The sequence below is a fragment of the Hypanus sabinus genome, chromosome 1 (assembly GCF_030144855.1).
Source record: "Hypanus sabinus isolate sHypSab1 chromosome 1, sHypSab1.hap1, whole genome shotgun sequence".
Lineage (NCBI taxonomy): Eukaryota > Metazoa > Chordata > Chondrichthyes > Myliobatiformes > Dasyatidae > Hypanus > Hypanus sabinus.
Window position 1 is genome coordinate 25,439,386 of NC_082706.1, and position 21,668 is coordinate 25,461,053.

Here is a 21,668-nt window from a genome sequence, read left to right on the forward strand (position 1 = left end):
TAATGAGGCATGGGATCCAAGGAGACCTTGCTTTGTGGATGTAGAATTGGCTTGCCCACAGAAGGGAAAGGGTGGTTGTAGATGGTTTGTATTCTGCATGGAGGATGGTGACCAGTGGTGTTCCACAGGCATCAGTGACCCCTTTTCTTCGTGATTTTTATAAGTGACCTGGATGAGGAAGTAGAAGGGTGGATTAGTCAGTTTTTTGATGACACAAAGGTTGGGGCTGTTGTGGATAGTCTGGAGGGTTTTCAGATGTTATAGCAAGACATTGATAGGATGCAGAACTGGGCTGAGAAGTGGCAGATGGAGTTCAATCCAGATAAGTGTGAAGTTATTCATTTTGGAAGGTCAAATTTGAAGACAGCATATAATATTAATGGTAAGAATCTTGGCAGTGTGAAGGATCTTGGAGTTCATGTCCATAGGACATTCAAAGCTGCTGTGCAGTTTGATAGTGCTGTTAAGAAGGTGTATGAGTGGTGGCCTTAATCAATCGTGGGATTGTGTTCAATAGCTGTGAAGTAATATTAAAGTTAAATAAGACCTTAGTTAGACGCCATCTGTGTTCAGTTCTGTTCAGCTCACTACAGGAAGGATGTAGATACTATAGAGAGAGTGCAGAAGAGATTTACAAGGATGTTGCCTGGATTGGGGAGCAAGCTTTATGAGAACAGGTTGAGTGAACTTGGCCTTTTCTCCTTGGAGCGACGGAGGATGAGAGGTGACCTAATAGAGGTGTATAAGATGTTGAGAGGCATTGATCATGTGGATAGCCAGAGGCTTTTTCTCAGGGCTGAAATGGCTAACATGAGGGGGCATAGTTTTAAGGTGCTTGGAAGTACATATAAGGGGAGTGTCCGAGGTAAGTTATTCACACAGTGAGTGTTGGGTGCATTAAATGCACTGCCAGCGATGGTGGTAGAGGTGGATACAATAGGGTCTTTAAAGAGACTCTTACATAGGTACATGGAGCTCAGAAAAATAGAGGGCTATGCTGTAGGGAAACTCTCTGCAGTTTCTAGAGTAGGTTACATAGTCGCACAGCATTGTGGACTGAAGGGCCTGTAATGTGCTGTAGATTCTATGTTTACAATCTATGTTCTTTCATTGAATCTTTTACATCTCAAGGTTCAAGATTATTTAATGTCATTTCCAGTACACAAGTACTAGAAAACAAAATAATTGTTACTCTGCATCTGATGCAACACAAAAAAACACAATAAGGTAAGGAACACAATAATAAAGCAAAACATAATAAATATAAATACATAAGAATGCTTAAGTACATAGACTGATTTTGTGTATGTAAAGTGACGCTAGGCACAGAAGTGTCTACAAAAGGTGACTGACAGGAAATGATAAAAGATAGTGGGGATGGGGTGGGTTCCAATTTCCTTCTATTCTATTCTCTTCCAATTTACAATTTTTTCCTTGATTTAACTTTGCAGGTAGAAAGAGATTTTGAACGAGAATATGCCAAGCTCCAGCAGTAAGTATAACGTTTAAAACTGAGCACACATTGATACAGTATAATTTTTAATTTTTGTGTTGCTCCAGCACAATATTTGGTTGTGACATTATTTTATTGATTTAGTGTTCGGATTGTTTTTACTCGGCAATCTTGGCGATGGTCTGTTGCTCAAGGTACCCAACATTGAATCGATGAGAACTCATCTAGAATGTGTGCCACAGCACCAGGCCGGGTTACCTCAGTTGCTGGCAGGCTGTGCAGGCACCTTGCCCATTCTGGAAACGGATAAGAAGGGCTCCTTTTAGATCCATTTCAGGCTGTTCTGTATCAAGGTAGTTCTTGCCAAATACTCTTTCTGCCATGGGGCCTCATCTCTTATGTCTTGATGTGACAGTCTCAGCTGCAGAAGATGTTATGATGCAAAATATGCAGCTGGTGGATGGAAAGATTGTTCAACAGAGGCGACTAAATCAGCTTGTACCTTGAAGAGCAGCTTGCATGCTGCATTCTCCTTTCTATGTGGCTTACTTCAGGAAGTTTCTGTCAGGTTTCTGTAATGGTGGGCATGACAGAGTTTAGCAAAGTGTCCATTTTATACAGATTGCAATGAAATATTTAACTCAAATAGAAACTTGCGGCAACAGAAGTTTGTTTTTTTTGTTCCTGATGTGAAATATTAATCAGCTTCTGAGATTCACTCTGGTTCTGCATTTAGGCTAGAAGACCAAATTAAGAAGCTTCACAAAGATATGAAGAAGAGTACCGAGGCGGATGTGGGTAAGTACAAGTGTTGTACGAGGCAGAGTTAGGAAGTGTGGGCACACCTGTGAACTACCTGGAGACAAGGAGGCAAGGCAGCCTTTCTTGTGACATTCACAAACATGTTTATCTCAGTGGCCACATTGTAGCTTTCATATACAAGGGTAATGGGGATAGATTCTGGGTTTGAAGGCAGAGGGATAAGTGATTTGTGGTTATGTGATCTTAGAATGTAATTTCTGTGCTCGAGGATGTGAATTCCATTCATGGGGATAGAGCATTAACATGATCATGGAGAGCATTTTTGGTGTGCACAATGTATATAGGCATGATATTTTATGAATAGGTAGGTAACAGGACTGAAGAGACTATACATATAGATAAATACTTTATTGATCTCAAAGGAAGTTACAGTGTCACAGTAGCATTACAAGGGCGCAGATATAAATATTAGAAGAGAATTAGAAAGAATAAAAAGTGAGTTACCTCAAACAGTCTAACAGAAGGTTATAGGTTGACTCATTATAGAGCCTACTGGCCAAGGGTAAAAATGACCTCATACAATTCATTTTGGAGCAGCACGTTTGCCTTAGTCTGTTACTTAAAGTGCTTCTCTGTTCAGCCAAGGTGGCATGCAGAGGGCGGGAATCATTGTCCAGATTTGGCAGGATTTCCTGTAGGATTTTAAATCGCAGCAAGAGGTGGAGAGCGAAGAGGTAAAAGAAGCTCGGAGAGAAGCTGTTTTTTAAAACTGGTCGGGGCAAAGAGGCTAGACTGCGCAGGCGAGTGAAAGTGAGGCAGCGGGAGAATTTAAATAACGAGCAGAGGCTGAGTACGAGCATCACTCCAGGTGAGGAAAGGCCGGGTAAGCTCCTTTAATTAATCTAATTAGCTTAGGAGTAGGTAATGGAGGCAGCAGTTAGTGCAGTTGAGTGCTCCGTTTGCAGTATGTGGGAAGTCAGGGCGAGCACAGCTGTCCCTGATGACTACACCTGCAAAAGGTGCATCCAGCTGCAGCTCCTGACAAACCGTGTTAGGGAACTGGAGCTGGAGCTGGATGAACTTCGGATCATTCGGGAGGCAGAGGCAGAAATAAACAGGAGTTACAGGGAGATGGTCACCCCTAGGAGTCAGGAGGCAGGTAGGTGGGTGACTGTCAGGAGAGGGAAGGGGAATAGACAGGAAGAGCAGAGCACCCCTATGGCCGTTCCCATCAACAATAAGTATACTGTTTTGGATACTGTTGGTGGGGATAACCTACCAGGGACAAGTTGCAGTGGTTGCGTCTCTGGCACCGAGGCTGGACCCTCAGCTCAGAAGGGAAGGAGGGAAAAGGGGAGAGCAGTAGTGATAGGGGATTCAATAGTTAGGGGGACAGATAGGAGGTTCTGTGGAAGAGATTGAGAATCCTGGATGGTCTGTTGCCTCCCTGGTGCCAGGGTCTGTGATATCTGGGATCGAATTCTCAGTATTCTCAAGAGGGAGGGTGAGCAGCCGGATGTCATGGTCCATGTAGGGACCAATGATGTGGGTAGGAAGTGTGAGGAGGTCCTGAAAGGTGAGTTTAGGGAGCTAGATGCCAAGTTAAAGGAGAGGACCTCCAGGATAGCAATCTCAGGATTGCTACCAGTGCCACGTGCAGGTGGGTTTAGAAGTAGTAAGATAGTGCACGTGGCTGAAGACATGGTGCAGGAGGGAGGGCTTCAGATTTATAGATAATTGGGCAGTTTTCCAGGGAAGGTGGGACCTGTTCCGGTGGGACGGTTTACATCTAAACTGGAGGGGGACAAATATTCTTGCAGGTAGGTTTGCTAGAGAGGCTCCAGTGGATTTAAACTAGATATGAGGGGGGAGGGGAACCAGAGAGTAGGAACAGATGTATGGGAGAAGGAAGAAAATAAGACAGTAAAGTTCTTTGTACTGTTAGAGACAAACAGAGAAGAGGAGGTGGAGAATTTCTTAAATGCATTTATTTTAATGCTAGGAGCATTGTAAGAAAGGTGGATAAGCTTAGAGCATGGATTGATACTGGAAATATGATGTTGTAGTTATTGGTGAAACATGGTTGCAGGAGGGGTGTGATTGGCAACTAAATATTCCTGGATTTCGTTGCTTCAGGTGTGATGGAATTGGAGGGACAAGAGGGGGAGGTGTTGCGTTGCTTGTCAGGGAAAATGTTACAGCGGTGCTCTGGCAGGATAAATTAGAGGGCTCCGTCTAGGGAGGCTGTTTGGGTGGAATTGAGGAATGGGAAAGGTGTAGTAACACTTACAGGGGTGTATTATAGACCACCTAATGGGGAGTGAGAATTGGAGGAGCACATTTGCAAGGAGATAGCAGATATTTGTAGTAAGCACAGGGTTGTGATTGTGGGGAATTTTAATTTTCCACACATAGACTGGGAAGCCCGTACTGTAGAAGGGATGGATGGTTTGAAGTTTGTAAAATGTGTGCAGGATAGTTTTTTGCAGCAATACATAGAGGTACTGACTAAAGAAGGGGCAGTGTTGGATCTTCTGTTAGGGAATGAAATAGGTCAGGTGACAGAGGTATGTGTTGGGGAGCACTTTAGGTCCAGTGATCACAATGCCATTAGTTTCAATATAATTATGGAGAAGGATAGGACTGGACCCAGGGTTGAGATTTTTGATTGGAGAAAGGCTAACTTTGAGGAGTTGCGAAAGGATTTAGAAGGAGTGGATTGGGATAATTAATTTTATGGGAAGGATGTAATAGAGAAATTGGATAGTAATCTCATGTGGATAAGGGTGAAGAAAGCTTTTGGTATGTTGGCCTTTTAAATCAGAGCACTGAGTGTAGGAGTTGGGATGTAATGTTAAAATTGTACAAGGCATTGGCAAGGCTGAATTTGGAGTATTGTGTACAGTTCTGGTCACCGAATTATAGGAAAGATGTCAACAAAATAGAGAGAGTACAGAGAAGATTTACTAGAATGTTACCTGGGTTTCAGCACCTAAGTTACAGGGAAAGGTTGAACAAGTTAGGTCTTTATTCTTTGGAGCGTAGAAGGTTGAGGGGAGACTTGATAGAGGTATTTAAAATTATGATAAAGTTGACGTGGATAGGCTTTTTCCATTGAGAGTAGGGGAGATTCAAACAAGAAGACATGAGTTGAGAGTTAGGGGGCAAAAGTTTAAGGGTAACAAGAGGGGGAATTCCTTTACTCAGAGAGTGGTAGCTGTGTGGAACGAGCTTCCAGTAGAAGTGGTAAGGACAGGTTCGGTATTGTCATTTAAAGTAAAATTGGATAGGTATATGGACAGGAAAGGAATGGAGGATTACGGGCTGAGTGCGGGTCAGTGGGACTAGGTGAGAGTAAGCGTTTGTCATGGACTAGAAGGGCTGAGATGGCCTGTTTCCACGCTGTAGTTGTTATATGGTTATATAGTCCTTTGTTCTCACAGTCTCCAGGGTGTCCAGTTTGACTCCTATAACAGAGCCAGCCTTTCTAATCAGTTTATCAAGCCTGTTGGCATCACCCTTGTAGATGCCATTGCCCCAGCACACCGCTACATAGAAAATTGTATTGGCGGCAACTGACTGGTAGAACATGTGAAGGAGAGGCCTGCATACTCCAAAGGACCTCAGTCTTCTGAGGAAGCAGACGTAACTCTGGGCCTTTTTGTACACAGCCTCTGTGTTGATGCTCTACTCAAGTCTGTCATCCAGGTGCACCTTCAGGTGCTTGTAGGTTCTCACCACATCCATGTCCTCACCATCAATAGTAACAGGAAGCAGTGCAGGCTTAGTCTTCCTCAGGTCCATCACCATCTCCTTTGTCTTACGGACAGACAGACAGACATATTTTATTGATCTCGAGGGAAATTGGGTTTTGTTACAGTGGCACCAACTAAGAATAGTGTAGAAATACAGCAATATAAAACCATAAATAATTAAATAATAATATGTAAATTATTCCAAGTGGAAATAAGTCCAGGAGCAGCCTATTGGCTCAGGGTGTCTGACACTCCGAGGGAGGAGTTGTAAAGTTTGATGGCCACAGGCAGGAATGACTTCCTATAATGCTCAGTGTTGCATCTCGGTGGAATGAGTCTCTGGCTGAATGTACTCCTGTGCCTAACCAGTACATTATGGAGTGGATGGGAGACGTTGTCCAAGATGGCATGCAACTTGGACAGCATCCTCTTTTCAGACACCACTGTCAGAGAGTCCAGTTCCACCCCCACAACATCACTGGCCTGATGAATGAATTTGTTGATTCTGTTGGTGTCTGCTACCCTCAGCCTGTTGCCCCAGCACACAACAGCAAACACGATTGCACTGGCCACCACATCTCATGCTGAGCTGCAGATGATTTAGCTTGCACCATTTGACAAATCCTTTCCTCTCTTTAAATACCCAACTATTGCTGAGTCATCAGAGAATTTCTGCAGATGACATGACTCAGTGTTGTATCGAAACTCCGAGGTATACAGGGTAAACAGGAAGGGAGCCAATACATCCTCCTGTGGGGCCCCAGTGCTGCTTATAGCCATGTCTGACATATTTGGTAGTTTGAAGCTACACCCAATTTCACACTCTCTGAGAAATAATACAGCTCCAAGTAACATAAAACATTAAGACATATAAGCAGAATAAGGACATCCAGTCTATCAAGTCTTCTCCACCATTCCATCATGGCTGATTTATTATCCTTCTTAAACCCATTCTACTGCTTTCTCCCTGTAACCCATGTATGGTGTGTTGGCATTCATCAACTGTGGGACTGAGTTCAAGAGCTGTAAGGTAATGTTCTAACTATATAAGACCTTGGTCAGACCCCACTTGGAGTACTGTGTTCAGTTCTGGTCATCTCCCTACAGGAAGGATGTGGATATTATAAAGAGAGTGCAGAGGAGATTTACAAGGATGTTGCTTGGATTGGAGGGCATGCCTTATGGGAATAGGTTGAGCGTACTTGGCCTTTTCTCTTTGGAGAGATGGAGGATGAGGGGTGAACTAATAGAGGCATTTAAGATGATGAGAAGCATTGATCATGTGGATAGCCAGAAGCTTTTTCCTAGGGTTGAAATGGCTAACATGAGTAACATGAGGAGGCATAGTTTTAAGGTGCTTGGAAGCAGGTACGGAGGGGATGGTCTTTTAAGAGACTCTAGGTAGGTACATGCAGCTTAGAAAAATAGAAGGCTATGTGGTAGGGAAATTCTAGGCAGTTTCTTGACTAGGTTACATGGTTGGCACAACATTGTGGGCCAAAGAGCCTGTAATGTGCTGTAGATTTCTATGTTTCTATGTTAACCCTTAACACCCTTACTAATCAAGAAACTATCAACCTCTGCTTTAAATGCAACCAATAATTTAGCCTCTTCAGCCATCTGTGGCAATGAATTCCATGGATTCACCACCCTCTGGCTAAAGAAATTCCTCCTCATCTCTGTTCTAAAGGGACATCCTTCAATTCTGAGGATGTGTCTCAGGGTCCTAGACTCCCCCTCTGTCGGAAACATCCTCTCTACATCCATGGCAATATCTATGGAAAAGGGTACAGCTGACATTTCAGGCCGAGGCTGAACATAAGGTGTGCTTGGCCATTTCCATAGATGCTGCCTGGCTGTTGAGTTCCTCCAGGATTCTGTGTGTGTTGCTTGGATTTCCAAAATTTGCAGATTTCTCTTCCTTTCAATATTCAATAGGTTTTAATGAGATCCTCCCTTCATTCTTCTTAATATCAGTGAGTACTCGCTGATGCAAATAAACTATTCACTTCTGCTACTCCTTGCAACATGGGCACGCTTCAGTCATTCAGTACAACTCATAGTTCTGAAACTCATTTTTATTCACCTTGAACTCATTTTTATTCACCTTGAATTCTTTACAGCCAATTTTAAAATGCAGTCATTCTTGTGGGTAATGATGCGTCACATTTCAGCATAATCAGCTTGCAATGAGATAAACAATTTGGTGACTTTACGTATTGTTCCAGGGACAAATGTTTGTAAGGATATTGAAGTAAAATGGCCTTGCACTTTTTTCAAGATTGTGCTCAGGATCTTTTGCATCATTCAGAAGCCAGCGCCTCCTCAGATAGCAACACACTCAGAATGCAGGAGGAACTCAGGTGAGGCAGCATCTATAGAAAAGAGGAAACAGTTGAAGTTTCGTGCCAAGATCCTTCATCAGGACTGGAGAGAAAGAGACCTCCTCAGAGTTCAGTATGGCTGCAATACTGTTTTGGAGAGTCAGTCTGGATCTTGTGTTCAACCCTGGAACCACCAAGTCTGACAAATATATGGCTGAGCTGGCATTATGCTTACTGCCAGTGACCTTCATATTTGATAACTTGATGCATCACTCCCGAGTCACTGCAAGAACTCTTGTCTGTTACTGAAAGGGAAAGATTTCTTGTGAATTGTACTCCTACAGTCTAATGAAAATTTTCATAATGTGCATCCTTCATCACTGGCAAGCAAGCTGGTATATGTTTACTAGAAACTAATTAAAACTTAATATGGCAATGAAACGAAAAGAGTAAATTAAATTAGTAGCCTAGCAGAGTGATCATGTTTGGAAGAGTTAGTCATTTTACACTGAATACAGAGCCTTGAATACAATGCCACTGTACGATGAGTATATGATTACATATTAGAACTGAACAACAATTGCAGTACATTAGAACCTCAAGATGTGCTTTTGCTTGCACAAGCTCTTGCACCCATTATACTTTTAAAAATAACATGAGAGATTTAGATGTATGTTATGTAATGTAGCTAAATGGTCACTGACAAAGAAAAAATGAATGTTGCATGACTCACACTAAAATGATAATTGACATTCTGCAACTCAAGCTGGATGTTGAGATTTTTTTTGTTAAAATGCTGAATGCTGGAAATAAAACAGCTTTAATGTATTTCTTGTCTTCAGCCTGATGTGGAATAATATTAGCGGCCTTTAGAGGAAAGCATCGTTTTAGCAAAAGCCAACTTGAAACGTTTTGAATTGTACTGCCTAGATTTATATCTTGTTCCCTAACCTTCCATTTTGTATCCACTGAATCTAGTAAATAAAAAGACAGGCTTTTTAAATTTGCCTTCCTTGACCTCAGGAAATCCCAATAGCTACGTAGCCATTGAAGTGCTTGCTTCTGAAACCATTTGTATAGCAGGAAACATAAGGTAGCATTTACACACACCACATTTCCAAAAACAGCAATGAGATAATGATCAGGTAACTACAAGAGATTATAGTTGGACAGTAAGTATTGGGCAGGTGACTAGCATAATACACTTCCTCACAGGACTGTCATGAGATCTTTATCCAGTTGAGACGATGGACTGGGACTGTAGTTTAATGTATAATTTGAAAGATGTTCACTCTAACACTGTAGCACCTATTGAACATAATTTGAATCTCCTGTACTCATCTCTGGTGTTGATCTTGAACATGCAGACACACTTTTAATCCAAAAGCAAAAATACAATCTATTGCACTACATTTAAAACTGTAACAACCACATATCTGTAACAACTCTTCAACCTGGTAGCACCATGAGCAAGCTGTGAAGGTAAATGACACTATTTGTTAGGTTTTGACCATGTTTTTTAGCGCTGGGAGTAGCAGACCAGGTCCGAATAGTATCAAACCTGGCAATGATTCAGAGAAATGGAGAACAGTTTGCACCTCGCTGAGTGAACTGTAAAAAAGACAAAACAAAAAGCCAGAGATTTTAAATACAGCAAAAGAATGACTTTTAAGTACACGCCATTTTCCTCCAATCTACTGATTACAGAAATATGAAATGACTTGAACCATTTCTAATTCAGTCATTTGAGATTTGAGTATTGAGATTCTCCTTTTCACTCTTGCATTCCCTCCCAACTTAACTAGATAATAATATGACTTGTCATTTCTTGTCTCTCCAAATGTTTCATTTCAGTTATTTTTTTCTTGTCTTATATTAATCCTAGCATGGGGGATGTTGGCACATGCCCATTTTAGAATAACACAAGTGTTGCAAGGCAGTGAAACTTCATATTCAGCTTAGGCTGATGCTGCCATTTCAAAATATATGTCATGTTGGCGTGTAAATCACAATCCTTTTGGAATAAAAACCACACACAAAGGCACTACCTTACTTTACTTCATAAAGACATATTAATAGCTCAAAATTTGTATAAATCTTGGGAGTTGATAATCTCTTTAATATAAAGGAGGATGGATGGAGTTCACGCTTTATTAGAAGAGCATTAAAGCGTTATGAATGACAGATAGAGGAATATCAGTGTTAGTATGTTTATTTTGCTGATTCAAGGAAAAGACATTGCATGGCTCTGAATGATGAGTATGATGCGTTTACTTTACCTAATTAATACTTTTTCAATTAAGTGCTGTAACATTCTCCTCGGCAGCAATGTCAAAATCCGCAGTGAAAATTTCAACAGATCTGTTGGCCAACCCTTTGTGTGATCAAGATCAAACTTTCATGGAGACGGTGACTGCTCTGGACACTGCAATGCGCAGAATGGACGCCTTCAATCAGGAGAAGGTTTGCACATTTTGTTTCACGTTATTTAAATGGCAAAGTAGAGCAAATTGCTCTATCAGGAGAGTGTAGTGCTGGATGTACCCTAAATTGAGTCATAGAGTTAGACAGCATGGAAACAGGTCTTTGGTCCAACTCATCTGTGTCAATCAAGTTGTTTACCTCATCTAGCCCACTTCCCGATGTTTGATCCGTAACTCTCTAAACCTTGCTTATTCAAGTGCCTGTCTAAATTCCTTTTAAGTGTAATTGTACCCACTTGTACCCCTTCCCCTGGCAGTTTGTTCCATATACAGATCATCCTTTGTGTGAAAACATTGCCCTTCAAGTTCCTTTAAAATTCTTCTTCCCTCACTTTAAATAAATACTTTGTAGATTTTAGGCTGCCTTATCCTGGGAAAAAGGCTGTGGTCATTCATCTTTGCTACTCTTGATTTTATAAACCTTTGGAAGCCACCCCTTAGCCTCCTTTACTTCGGGGAAAATAGTCCCATCCTATCCATTTCCTCCTGACTATCCTACTTAAACAATTTGAAAAATCAAAATCTAAGTGATCAGTAAGTCTGCACAGCTAAAAATTGATTGTAAAAGTAGATCTGACTTGCCCTGATGTGGGATTTCAACCTCCCTTATTGACAGTTCATTTCCTCCCACTGATTCTGCTCGACTGGCTAAGTTTTTCCAGCAGATTGTTTGTTGCTCTCATTTCCAGCTTCTGAAGTATCTTGTATGCTCCATGAGGGTTTGACTATATGTGACTTGAGTCAAACAAGAGGCAAATTTTAATGCCCTCTGAAGTAGCTAGCACTGTGATTGTGAAAACATTTAAGGGAGGATTGGCTTTTAAAAGGGTCATATCAAGATTCTAAGGGCAGCATGTTCCTGTTATAGTGAAGAGTAGACATACTAAGGTCAGTGGACCGTGGCTGACAAAAGGTAAAGAGGCTCTGGTGAAGAAAAAGAATGAAGTGTGCATTGCTTTAAGGCAGCTGCGTATAATTGAATGCCTTGATGAATATAACATATTTAGAGGAAGCTTAAGAGGGAAGTCAGGAAGGCAGGAAGAGGGTCTGAGGTAAAATTGGCAGGCAGAGTTAAACATAATCCCAAGGGGTTCTTCAGTTATATTGGCCACACTGGATCTTTATTCTCCAGAGCACAGGAGAATGCGCTCCAGACAATAAAGAGAAGGTCCCCGGTGGTCTAGTGGTTAGGATTCAGCACTTTCATGATTGCAGCCTGGGTTCGTAACCCCGGTCATAGAAGATTCCTGGGGCACCACGGTAGCGTTGCAGTTAGCGTGATTTTATTGCAGTTTGGAGCGCATTGATTTGACTAGGATTAAATCAGTGGGTTGCTGGGCAGCTTGAATGGTTGGAAAGACCTGTTCCGTACTGAATCTCTAAATAAAATTAGTAGATTTAAGAAAATCAACAGTAAGGGGCAACATCATAGAAGCTTATAAAACTGTGAGGGGTATGGATAAAATGGACAGTCATAGTCTTTTTCCTAGGATTAGGGAGTTGAAAACTGAAGGACACAGATGCTAGATAAGAGGGGAGAAATTTAAGGGAAGGTAGTTTAAGAGAGGTAATGTTTTTACACAAGGTGGTGAGAACCTGGAATGAGCTGCCAAAGGAAGTGGCTGAGGTGGGTATAATTGCAACATTTAAGAGGCATTTGGATAGGCAGATGGAGGGAAAGGGCTTTGGGGATTAAGGGCTGAACACAAGAACTGGGAATAGCAGGGAGGTTGCTGTGGTTGACATGGACCACTTGGCCCAAAGATCCTGTTTCCTTGCTGTATGGAATGGATATGACTGTATGATCCATGAAGTATATGTTGTTGCTTTATCTTCTCTCAAACTGTCATCCAAATTGTATCTTCTTCGACCTTTCCTCAGCCACTTCTCTAACGTATTCTTGAGTGCTGTAATGGTCTCTGGTACAATTACTAACTAGGTAGAATATTGCTTTGTTTCACAGCCCTCTTAATAATCTTCCGTCTAAAGTCTTTTGAATTTAATCTTATATTATTTTTACTTAATAATGTACCTTTTCATAATTATAAACTAATACAGTTACACTTTGTGCCATAGTTTTCAAGACTTTCTTTGTAATAGTGGTTCTTCATACTAAGCAGTAGTGTGCTGATCGGGGCTACTCTGTCTCTGATTGCCCAACAACCTTCCTATCGTGTGAAACTCCAAAGAGAAATCCAGTGGTTTGGGGTATACAGAGAGGAACTTTGTGTTGGCAGGAGAGTTGGTCTTGGGGGGAATCTGATTTGCAAAATAAAAAGGCAAAATAATTAGCATTGTTTGATACAAGATCCAGTCAAGGGTGCGTTTCCTGAAAGGATAGTGAAAATGAATTTATTACCGCTTTAAAAGAAAATTAGTTAACCCAACTAATGTTACAGGGCTGAGAGGAAAGTGCAATGAAACAGCACTCTGAATCCATAGTCACTGGGATGGCAGAAGTGCTAAATGCCACCTTTGTGTATAAGATTCCATGATGTAGCTTGGGGTTTTTGAGAGGCTTCCTTATGGATTGTTTGAGAGGAATGACATTTCACTTGTATGTGAAGCTGTGGGCGAATCTATTTCCTATCTCCATTCCAACATAAGTAGAGTAATATCTGTTGTCTGGATTTGTCTGTGTCATTTAAATACTTCCATGTCTGTTCAAATGAGCTTGGAGGTCAACCCCAAAACGCAATGTAGTCATATAGAAGTAGTGAAAATCAGAGATTAAAAATTGAAATTTATGTAAATTGTCTTGTACAGCTTGATATGAAAATTATTTGCACCCTAGTACATTGGAATTACCCACATGCTTTTTTATCTTCATTTTTGCATGCATCCTTTACTTCTAACTTGCACTTCCTTTCATGGTTCAGTATATTTATGCAAAGTGTTTCTTTATCAGGTCAATCAGATTCAGAAAACCAGCATTGAACCCTTAAAAAAGTAAGTACAAAACTTTTATTAAATGTATGTTCTTGTTGGAATATGCCTGGTATGGTTGTTTGAAAGAAGGAAATGATGGATGTATTAACAGATGCAGTAAAAGGATAATCTGTTTCTTCTGTTAATTATTGGTCACAGCTAATCTAGTGTGCAAGTTGATTCAGGAGTGAAACCATTCACCCACTTACCTAGTTCTTAAAACCATTGTCAATTCCGCATGCTCTGCATTTTTTAAGGACTGAGACCGCTGACTGCAAAAGAGAGAGCTTTTCCTTGTACTTTCCATAGATCCTTTGCTCATCAATTTAAGTCTTTATCCTTTGGAACTCGACCCCTCCACTAAGTGAACTGTTTGCTCTAGTTCCTTCCCTAAACCTTGTCAAGATTTCGAACACCTTCTTTGAAGAGAGCCTTCTCAGCCTTCTTTGCTCCAGAGGGAACAATCTTAGCTTCTGCTGTCTTCCTTGTAAATTAAATCCCTCTTTCCTGGAACATCCTTTATCCAGCAGTTCCTGCACTCTTCTGGTGTGTGCTTTCTTCTGATGTTCAGTGGCTAGAATTTACTCTGATTGTGGCCAAGCCACAATATAATGATCCAACATAATCTTCTTGTTCTGATTGGCTGTATCAGAATAAGTTCGCGGAACGTTCATACTTGAACATCACAGTATTGGTCCATCGGCTCATAACATCTGGGACATCTGGGAGTACAAAAGGACCTTAGGGAATAGATGAGGGGGTAGGTTGGGAAGTTTCTAGCAGATGAATCAGCCAGTGAGTGAGAGTCACAAGCCAAGCAAATCTGAGTCACCAAAATCATTGTCTATTCCCACTGAATAGCAAAGTGAAAAAGTATTTAACACCAGAAGCAGAAGCAAATATTTCTCATCTGTGAAGCCAGCACTGATGGCTATAAATTCTAGATAGTGAGCCCCATCCCTCTGGACTTGCGATATTCTATATTTATTCACGGCTAGTTGATTCTGTGGTGAATTTGCCTGATGTATTAAATAGGCCCTGCCAGAAGAAACAGGTATAGGTTACCAAACGAGGGCAATTCATACTTTTGAAATTCTTCAATTTTTTTGCCTGTGTACTTAACAGTTTGAAAGAATCAACATATGATTCTTTACAAAAGTACATATGAGTTGAGAACAGATTCAGAACTTTCGTGTGAAGGCGTGAAAGATTCTTCTGTTTTTGCCCCCTTGGAACCTTCTATTCCACTCAATGATTTACTGATTTCACTCTTGCTTGAGTGCAGCTATGTTTTTTAGTCTGCTGCCTTGGGATCTGTGGGATAGAAACAGCAGAATAATATCCTGGAGCCCAGTGGAAATCTGTTTTAGAAGTCAATTGCATGTGGTTCTTCATTATATCCCCCTGCTGATTATAACAGGCCAGTCCAAACTTGATTTGAATTGACTAGTAATTTTTCAATGACTAGTACCTTTCCATCACTGGAGACCAGTTTCAGTCAGAATCAAAATCAGATTTAATATCACTGGCTTATGTCGTGAAAAGTGTTGTTTTGCGGCAGCAGTACCTTGCAGTACATTGTCATAAAAAAACCTATAAATAACAATAAGAAGTACATATATAAAAGTAAATTAAATAAGTATTGCAGAAGGGAAAAATAGTGAGGTGATGTTCATGGGTTCATTGTCCATTCAGAAATCTAAAGGCAAAAGGAAAGAAGCTGTTCACTTTAAGTGTGTGTCTTCAGACTCCTGTACCACCTCCTTGAAAGGGCATGTCTTGGGTGAAGAGAGTCCTTAATGATGGCTGGAGCCTTTTTGAGGTATTGCCCTTGAAGATACCTTCAATGCTGGGGAGGCTATGCCCATGTTGGAGATGACAGAGTTTGCAACCTTCTGCAGCTTTTTGCAATTCTCTGTGATGGTCCTTACATACTGGAGGATGGTGCAACAAGTTAGAATGCACATCATGGTACACTTGTAGAGATTTGTTAGACTCTTTGGTGACGTACCAACTCTCCTCAAACTCCTAAGGAAATGTTATTGCTGTTGTGCTTTGTTTGTAATTGCATCCATGTGTTGGGCCCAGGATAGATCCAAAGATATTGACAACCAGGAACTTGAAGCTGCTCACAGTTTCCACTGCTGATCCCTTGATGAGAGCTAGTGTGTGTTCCCTCAACTTCATCTTCCTGAAGTCTACAATCAATTCCTTGGTTTTACTGATGTTGTATGCAAGGTTGTTGTTGCAACATCACTGAAACAGCTGATTTATCTCACTCCTGTATGCCTCCTCGACACCATCTGAAATTCTCCTAACATTAGTTGTGTCATTGGCAAATTTATAGATGGCATTTGAACTGTGCCTACCCGCACAATCTTGGGTGTAGAGAGAGTAAAACAGTGGGCTAAGCGCGCATCCTTGAGGTGCACCAGTGTTGATTGCCAGTGAAGAGATGCTATTTCTGATCCACACTAACTGGTCTCCTGATGAGGAAGTCAAGGATCCAGCTGTAGAGGGAGGCACAGAGGTCTAGGTTTTGGAGCATATTGATTAGTACAGAGGGGATGATGCGGTTAATCTGTAATCAATAAACAGCAATCTGACATAGGTATTGCTATTGTCCGGGTGATCCAACATTGAAAGGAGAGCCAGTCAGATTGCATCTGCTGTAGACCTATTGTGGCAATAGGCAAATTGCTTCAGCAGGAGTTGATTCTGGCCGTGACCAACAAAATGATAGCACAATGCCAACTATCTTTTGATTTTTCACGAGCTGAAGTTCATGACACAGGAATTATGATTTCATCATTACTGACATGATGGAATTATACTAAACAAGAATCAATGGGAATCATGCATGTGTTGCATGCACATATACAAACTCTCTCGCTCAGAAATACTATTTCATCTCTTTGGCTTTCTTGCGTATGAACAATTTCAGGTCAATGTGCTGCTGCCATCAGCCTGCCAGCTTAGAAAGTTTCACATCTGTGTTGGACCATTATAATGGAGAGCATGTTATTGGTCAGAGAATGCCCTTTGGATAAATGTATAGAATTTGAACATGCAATTGTGGCCTATTTGTCTGGAATGTTGAAGCAATGTCTTGTGATTGCAAGCCATATTCTCAGGTGAAGTATTAGATTGGGATTCCGTCATCTATTTAGATGGATGCTGATGACCTGCGGTTCTCTGTGTGACTTTACTTCTCCTGATCTGCAACCAACTGTGGATGCTCAGTCGGCGAGGAAGATTTGCAGTAGTGCAGTTACATCTCAAGTGTCTTACTAAATGTGATTTGCTTCAATATAATTTTGAAGAAAATTTTAACTGCTCTATAAACACAAGTTCTCGTTTCTTTGTGGAACTTTCTTTAGATTGGAATAACATACAAATAAGAGATAGATAGTATATTTAGTATATGCGGTCAACAAAATAAGTCATAAATAAGAACCAAAAATGCTTGAAACAGGCAGCAGGTTGGGAAAGTTAATGTGAAGAATTAGTGTTTTAGAACAGTGACCTTGTACCTGAACCAGGAAATGTTAAGGAATCAAAGTCTTTAATGTTGCACAGAAAGGAAAGGTGGTGACAGAAGAAAGGGAAGGGTGATAAAGTGGTGGAGGTCAAGAGAGATTGAATGACACAAGTAGCAGTGATGCTGTTTAATCGAGAGTGTGTGGAAGGCTGGACTGTTAATAGATGTAACTTCCAAAGTGTGAATGAGAACAAGAGGAGAAAAGATGTTGGGACAGTGAGTTAATGGAGCACTGCAGCTGCTGGGAACACTCAATATCGTGTACTGTTTAATTATTGTCACATAGACTGAGGTACAGAGAAACACTATTGTTTTGCATTCCTGATGTGGATCTTGGGAAGGAGGTAGAAGTGGGTTGTATATGAATGGCGAAAATGAGCTCTGTGCGACTCTAGCCAGATGATCATTATTGGGGCCGTGTTCTGCCAGAAGGTGTCGGAAAGCTGGCATTCAGCTTCTGTGAGATAGACATCAGTTTGTCCATCAACAACAGTGTCATTAATTGGTGCCCATCTATTTCCAGCAACCACAATATTTTGTATCTCACCGTTCCAGCAAGTTTATTTCTTAACACAAGAGATTCTGCAGATGCTGGAAATCCAGAAATTTGTGACAATTAATCTCTGAATCACTGTACTATCACAGACATTCACATTTTATGCTCCTCTCCTTTCCCTGGAGTTCAAAGTATGTTTAGTTTCTAATCTTTGTTGTTTTTGCTGCAAGGTCATTAAGCAGAAATGTTAACCTAATTTTTTCCCCTAAGTATTTTCATCATATTCTCTTTTCTATCAACTTTGCACCATCTGCAACTTTTGCTTTTTTCAGTAATTCAGCTTGTAGTCAAACGTTGGGATTTCAGACAGTGACTGTAGTGCAAAGGAACTTCACTTACATTTTGAGCAACACAAAGAAAATGTTGTTTGATCTCAGCAAGTTAGGCAGATCTATTGTATAAAGGGGAGTAAATAGTTAAATAGTTAAATAAATAAATGTTTCAGGCAGATGTTTACCATTTGCTTTTTAATCTCTTTGGGTATCCTGAGATCATGATGAATGGCATATAAATAGAAGTCATTCTTTTTTTATTTAATTAGAAAAAAAATACTCTTGTGAAGTTAATACGACAAATATAATGATTGATGTCTAATCTAAATAAACATCTAATTTAAACTGAAAATAATTCACAGGGACGAATTAGTGCCCTTTCTAGACTCAAGTTGAATTTGGCCTCCATTGGGAAACCTGCAATGCTGAGCATCATAAACATGTGCTTTTATGCATGTTTTGAACACTAATTGCTTTGCAACAAGAATAGAGTCTGACTTTTTATCCTGATGCAGGATTTCAGACCAAAATGCCACCAGTTCTTATCCCTCCCATAGATGCTGCTCTATCTGCTGTGTTCCTGCAGCAGGTTGTTGCTCCAGAGTCTACACTGTCTTGTGTCTGTCTTTTTATTTGGTTTTTATGTACTCAAGACAGGTTGGAATGTATTACAAAGACAAATTCATGGTAAGAAATATAATTTAAGTTTATGTATTAAGATTATACATAAGTAAACTTAGCAAAACATAGATTTAAATAGATAGATTTAAAACAAATACCAAGTTAGTCTTGAACACTTGGAAAATGCCTTCATCATGAGCATGTTTTCACAGTCCAATAAACAACAGATCTGTTGGTGGATGCTGCCTTTTATAAGCTTACTGATGTGTTTATACCTGGATGAGGTAATATGCTTGCCTTCCCAGTAGACCTCACATGTTGCCTTAGAAACGCATGTGTACCAGGTCAGAATAATAGCTGTCTTGCATACAAAGCCAGTATTAGACCTCAATATAAGGAGCTTTTGATCAGGTCAAAGCAAAGAGATAGTGGTGAATCACACACGAAGGATTGCCTGTACGGCTGACCTAGCTATTGTTTAATTAATTTCTTGATGAAGGTTGAACACTCAGTCAAGGGCTTTATACAGGTTCTGATCTCCAAATCAGATTTCCCAGCTCACGCAGTTAAAACCAAGTCATCAAGAAAAATAAAATCAAAATTATTCTCAGGTTGCTTATGGAGGGAGCACTAGGTAAGTTCATATATTTGATTGCCCAGTAAAGAGCTTTTATTGTACCTAGTGAACAAAGTATACCATCTATAGATCCCACCATAGTCTTCCTCCTCCATTTCCCGTTCAGCCCAACAGCTCTCCAAGGTCTCAGCTCCTTCATTCCTGCTCTCTTTCATATCCCTGATTTTTATGACAGCAGTGGTGAACTGTTCCAGTAGCCCATAATTTGTTGTCAACATAAGTTTGAGTTTGATGGTGCTCAGCATTATTTTTTGAGGTGAGAAACAGATTCTGAAATGTACCAAAGTTGCAGCTCTGGGTTGCACCACAATGTTATTAGCTTTGATAAAGGGGAATCTTACTGATTGCCTCACCATTAATATATATTAATGGATATTGTATAATGTATATCAAATAACATGGTTACTGTCGCCTATGAATTTAAATCTCAGTGTTGTATATGGTGACATACATGTACTTTAATAAATTTACTTTGAACTTTGGAATCTTATCTATATTCATCCAGGCACCCATTTAATGAACTTGGAAGCTCTTCAATCTCTAGATATTGAATGTTTTAATAGTTTAACTTGTAAAATAATTTTCGATGTCAATCTCTTTTGTATCTCTTTAAAGCTCTTAACCTAATCTTTCTTTCCCTTTCTACTTACTATCTTTTTGTAACTGATTTGTTACTGAATTCATTGTTACTATTCTTTCACACTCTTTTCACTGTCAATTTCAATGGTTTCAGTTAACCATTGTTTGCACTATTCGTTTGGATCCCAGATGTCCAGTTGTCCTCAAAGTTTGAATCCTGCAGATAATTCTGGAGTATTTAAAATATTGTATTCCACTTCAAGATGGCCTAAAAAACATAACCTGAACAACTAATGATACGTTTATGCAAAGTTGTTCTGTCTATTTCCAATATGTTGAATTATCCGAGAAGTGCTGCAGTCTGAAGAGCAAATTTGTGTGCAAGCAGTAAAGCAAACAACTGTATATATATGGACGCAAACTCAACTAAAGTAAATGCCTTTCTTTTCTGAATCTATATGTAGGAACTTGCTGTGCAAAAACTGGCAGACCCATTAGCCTCTGAAACAATAGTGACAATGCTTTGGAAGCAATTAGCATTTTGGGCCACACTTAAGAATTTGAAATGGCAAAAGGCAATTACATGCTTTTCCAAGGCTCTCCTGAGCCTATTTAATATTAAACTTTAGAGTGCACAATTGCCAAGTATTTGTGTGTTTAATACAGTACTCCTTTCAAAAGCTTGCCAAGGTCCATCAGCACTACACAGTACAATATCAGATTGGGACAGAGACTGTGATGAAGGTCTGAATGCCTATTTTTAAATATTCCAGAATTATCTGTAATATACAGGAGATTTCTTGTGGCATTTAACTGAGGCAATTAACAAAACTGACTCCACACTACGAAAGGGCATATAATAACGTCTGTCCTTAATTAAGCATTCTTGAAAATTATTCTGATTTTCCTTAAAGACGACGGGATTCAAACTATAACTTATAGTCTTATAGACAACTGGGCATTTGGGACAAAAGTGAATAGGGCAAACAATTGTACATCTGCTTAACTGGACCATTGAAATGGACAGTGCAAGGAGTGTGAAAGGATAGTAACAATGACTTCAGTAACAAATCGGTTATGAAAAGATGGAAAGTAGAAAGGGAAAGAAAGATTAGGCTGAACACAGAAGGCAAAAAGTTGGAATATAATGTACTTGGAGTATTGCATGGTATTCTGAACAGTACACTAAAATAAAGTTAGACTAGAGAGGGTACAAAAAAGATGCATGAGGATATTATGTGGTTTGGTGGGCTTGAGGTATCTGGAGAAATAGCGTAGGCTAGGACTGTTTTCCCTGGAACAAAGAAAGTTGAATGGTGACATAAAATTATGAGAGGTGTAGATAGCCAGTTGTTGTTTCCCATGGTAGGAGTGACTAAAACTAAGGTACGTGGCTTTAGGTGGAGAGAGGAGGTGTAAAGGCAATCTGAGGGGTAATTTTTTTACACTACGATTAGCTGGCATGTGGAATAAGCTGCTTGAGGAGGTGGTGGAGGCTGGATCAGTAACAATTAAGAGGCATCACCAAAGCTACTTGAATGAGCAAGACATAGGGGGATGTTTAATTAAGGCAGGCAGGTGGGATTACATAGTTGGTAGACATGTGGTGAGCCAAAGGACTTGATTCATGCTGTGCAACTCGATGACAGCCTGATTTCAGAATCATTTCATGGTGATTTTGCACTTTTATTGGGGTTTTAAAAAAAGACAGTGATTTGTCCGGCAGCAACAAATGCAGTAATGACAGAGAAGTGCAA

At 40.2% G+C, this 21,668-nt stretch overlaps 1 protein-coding gene across 2 annotated transcripts in view; it reads left to right on the forward strand.

The window, feature by feature from the left end:
• bin3 (bridging integrator 3) overlaps positions 1-21,668 on the forward strand; it is a 193,430-nt gene that overhangs the window by 71,935 nt on the left and 99,827 nt on the right. For both annotated transcript variants that reach the window (XM_059965944.1, XM_059965945.1), the window contains exons 3-6: positions 1,452-1,492; positions 2,190-2,251; positions 10,621-10,757; positions 13,686-13,726. In XM_059965944.1, coding sequence (XP_059821927.1) covers positions 1,452-1,492; positions 2,190-2,251; positions 10,621-10,757; positions 13,686-13,726 — 281 coding nt within the window. The remainder of the gene's footprint in view (positions 1-1,451; positions 1,493-2,189; positions 2,252-10,620; positions 10,758-13,685; positions 13,727-21,668) is intronic.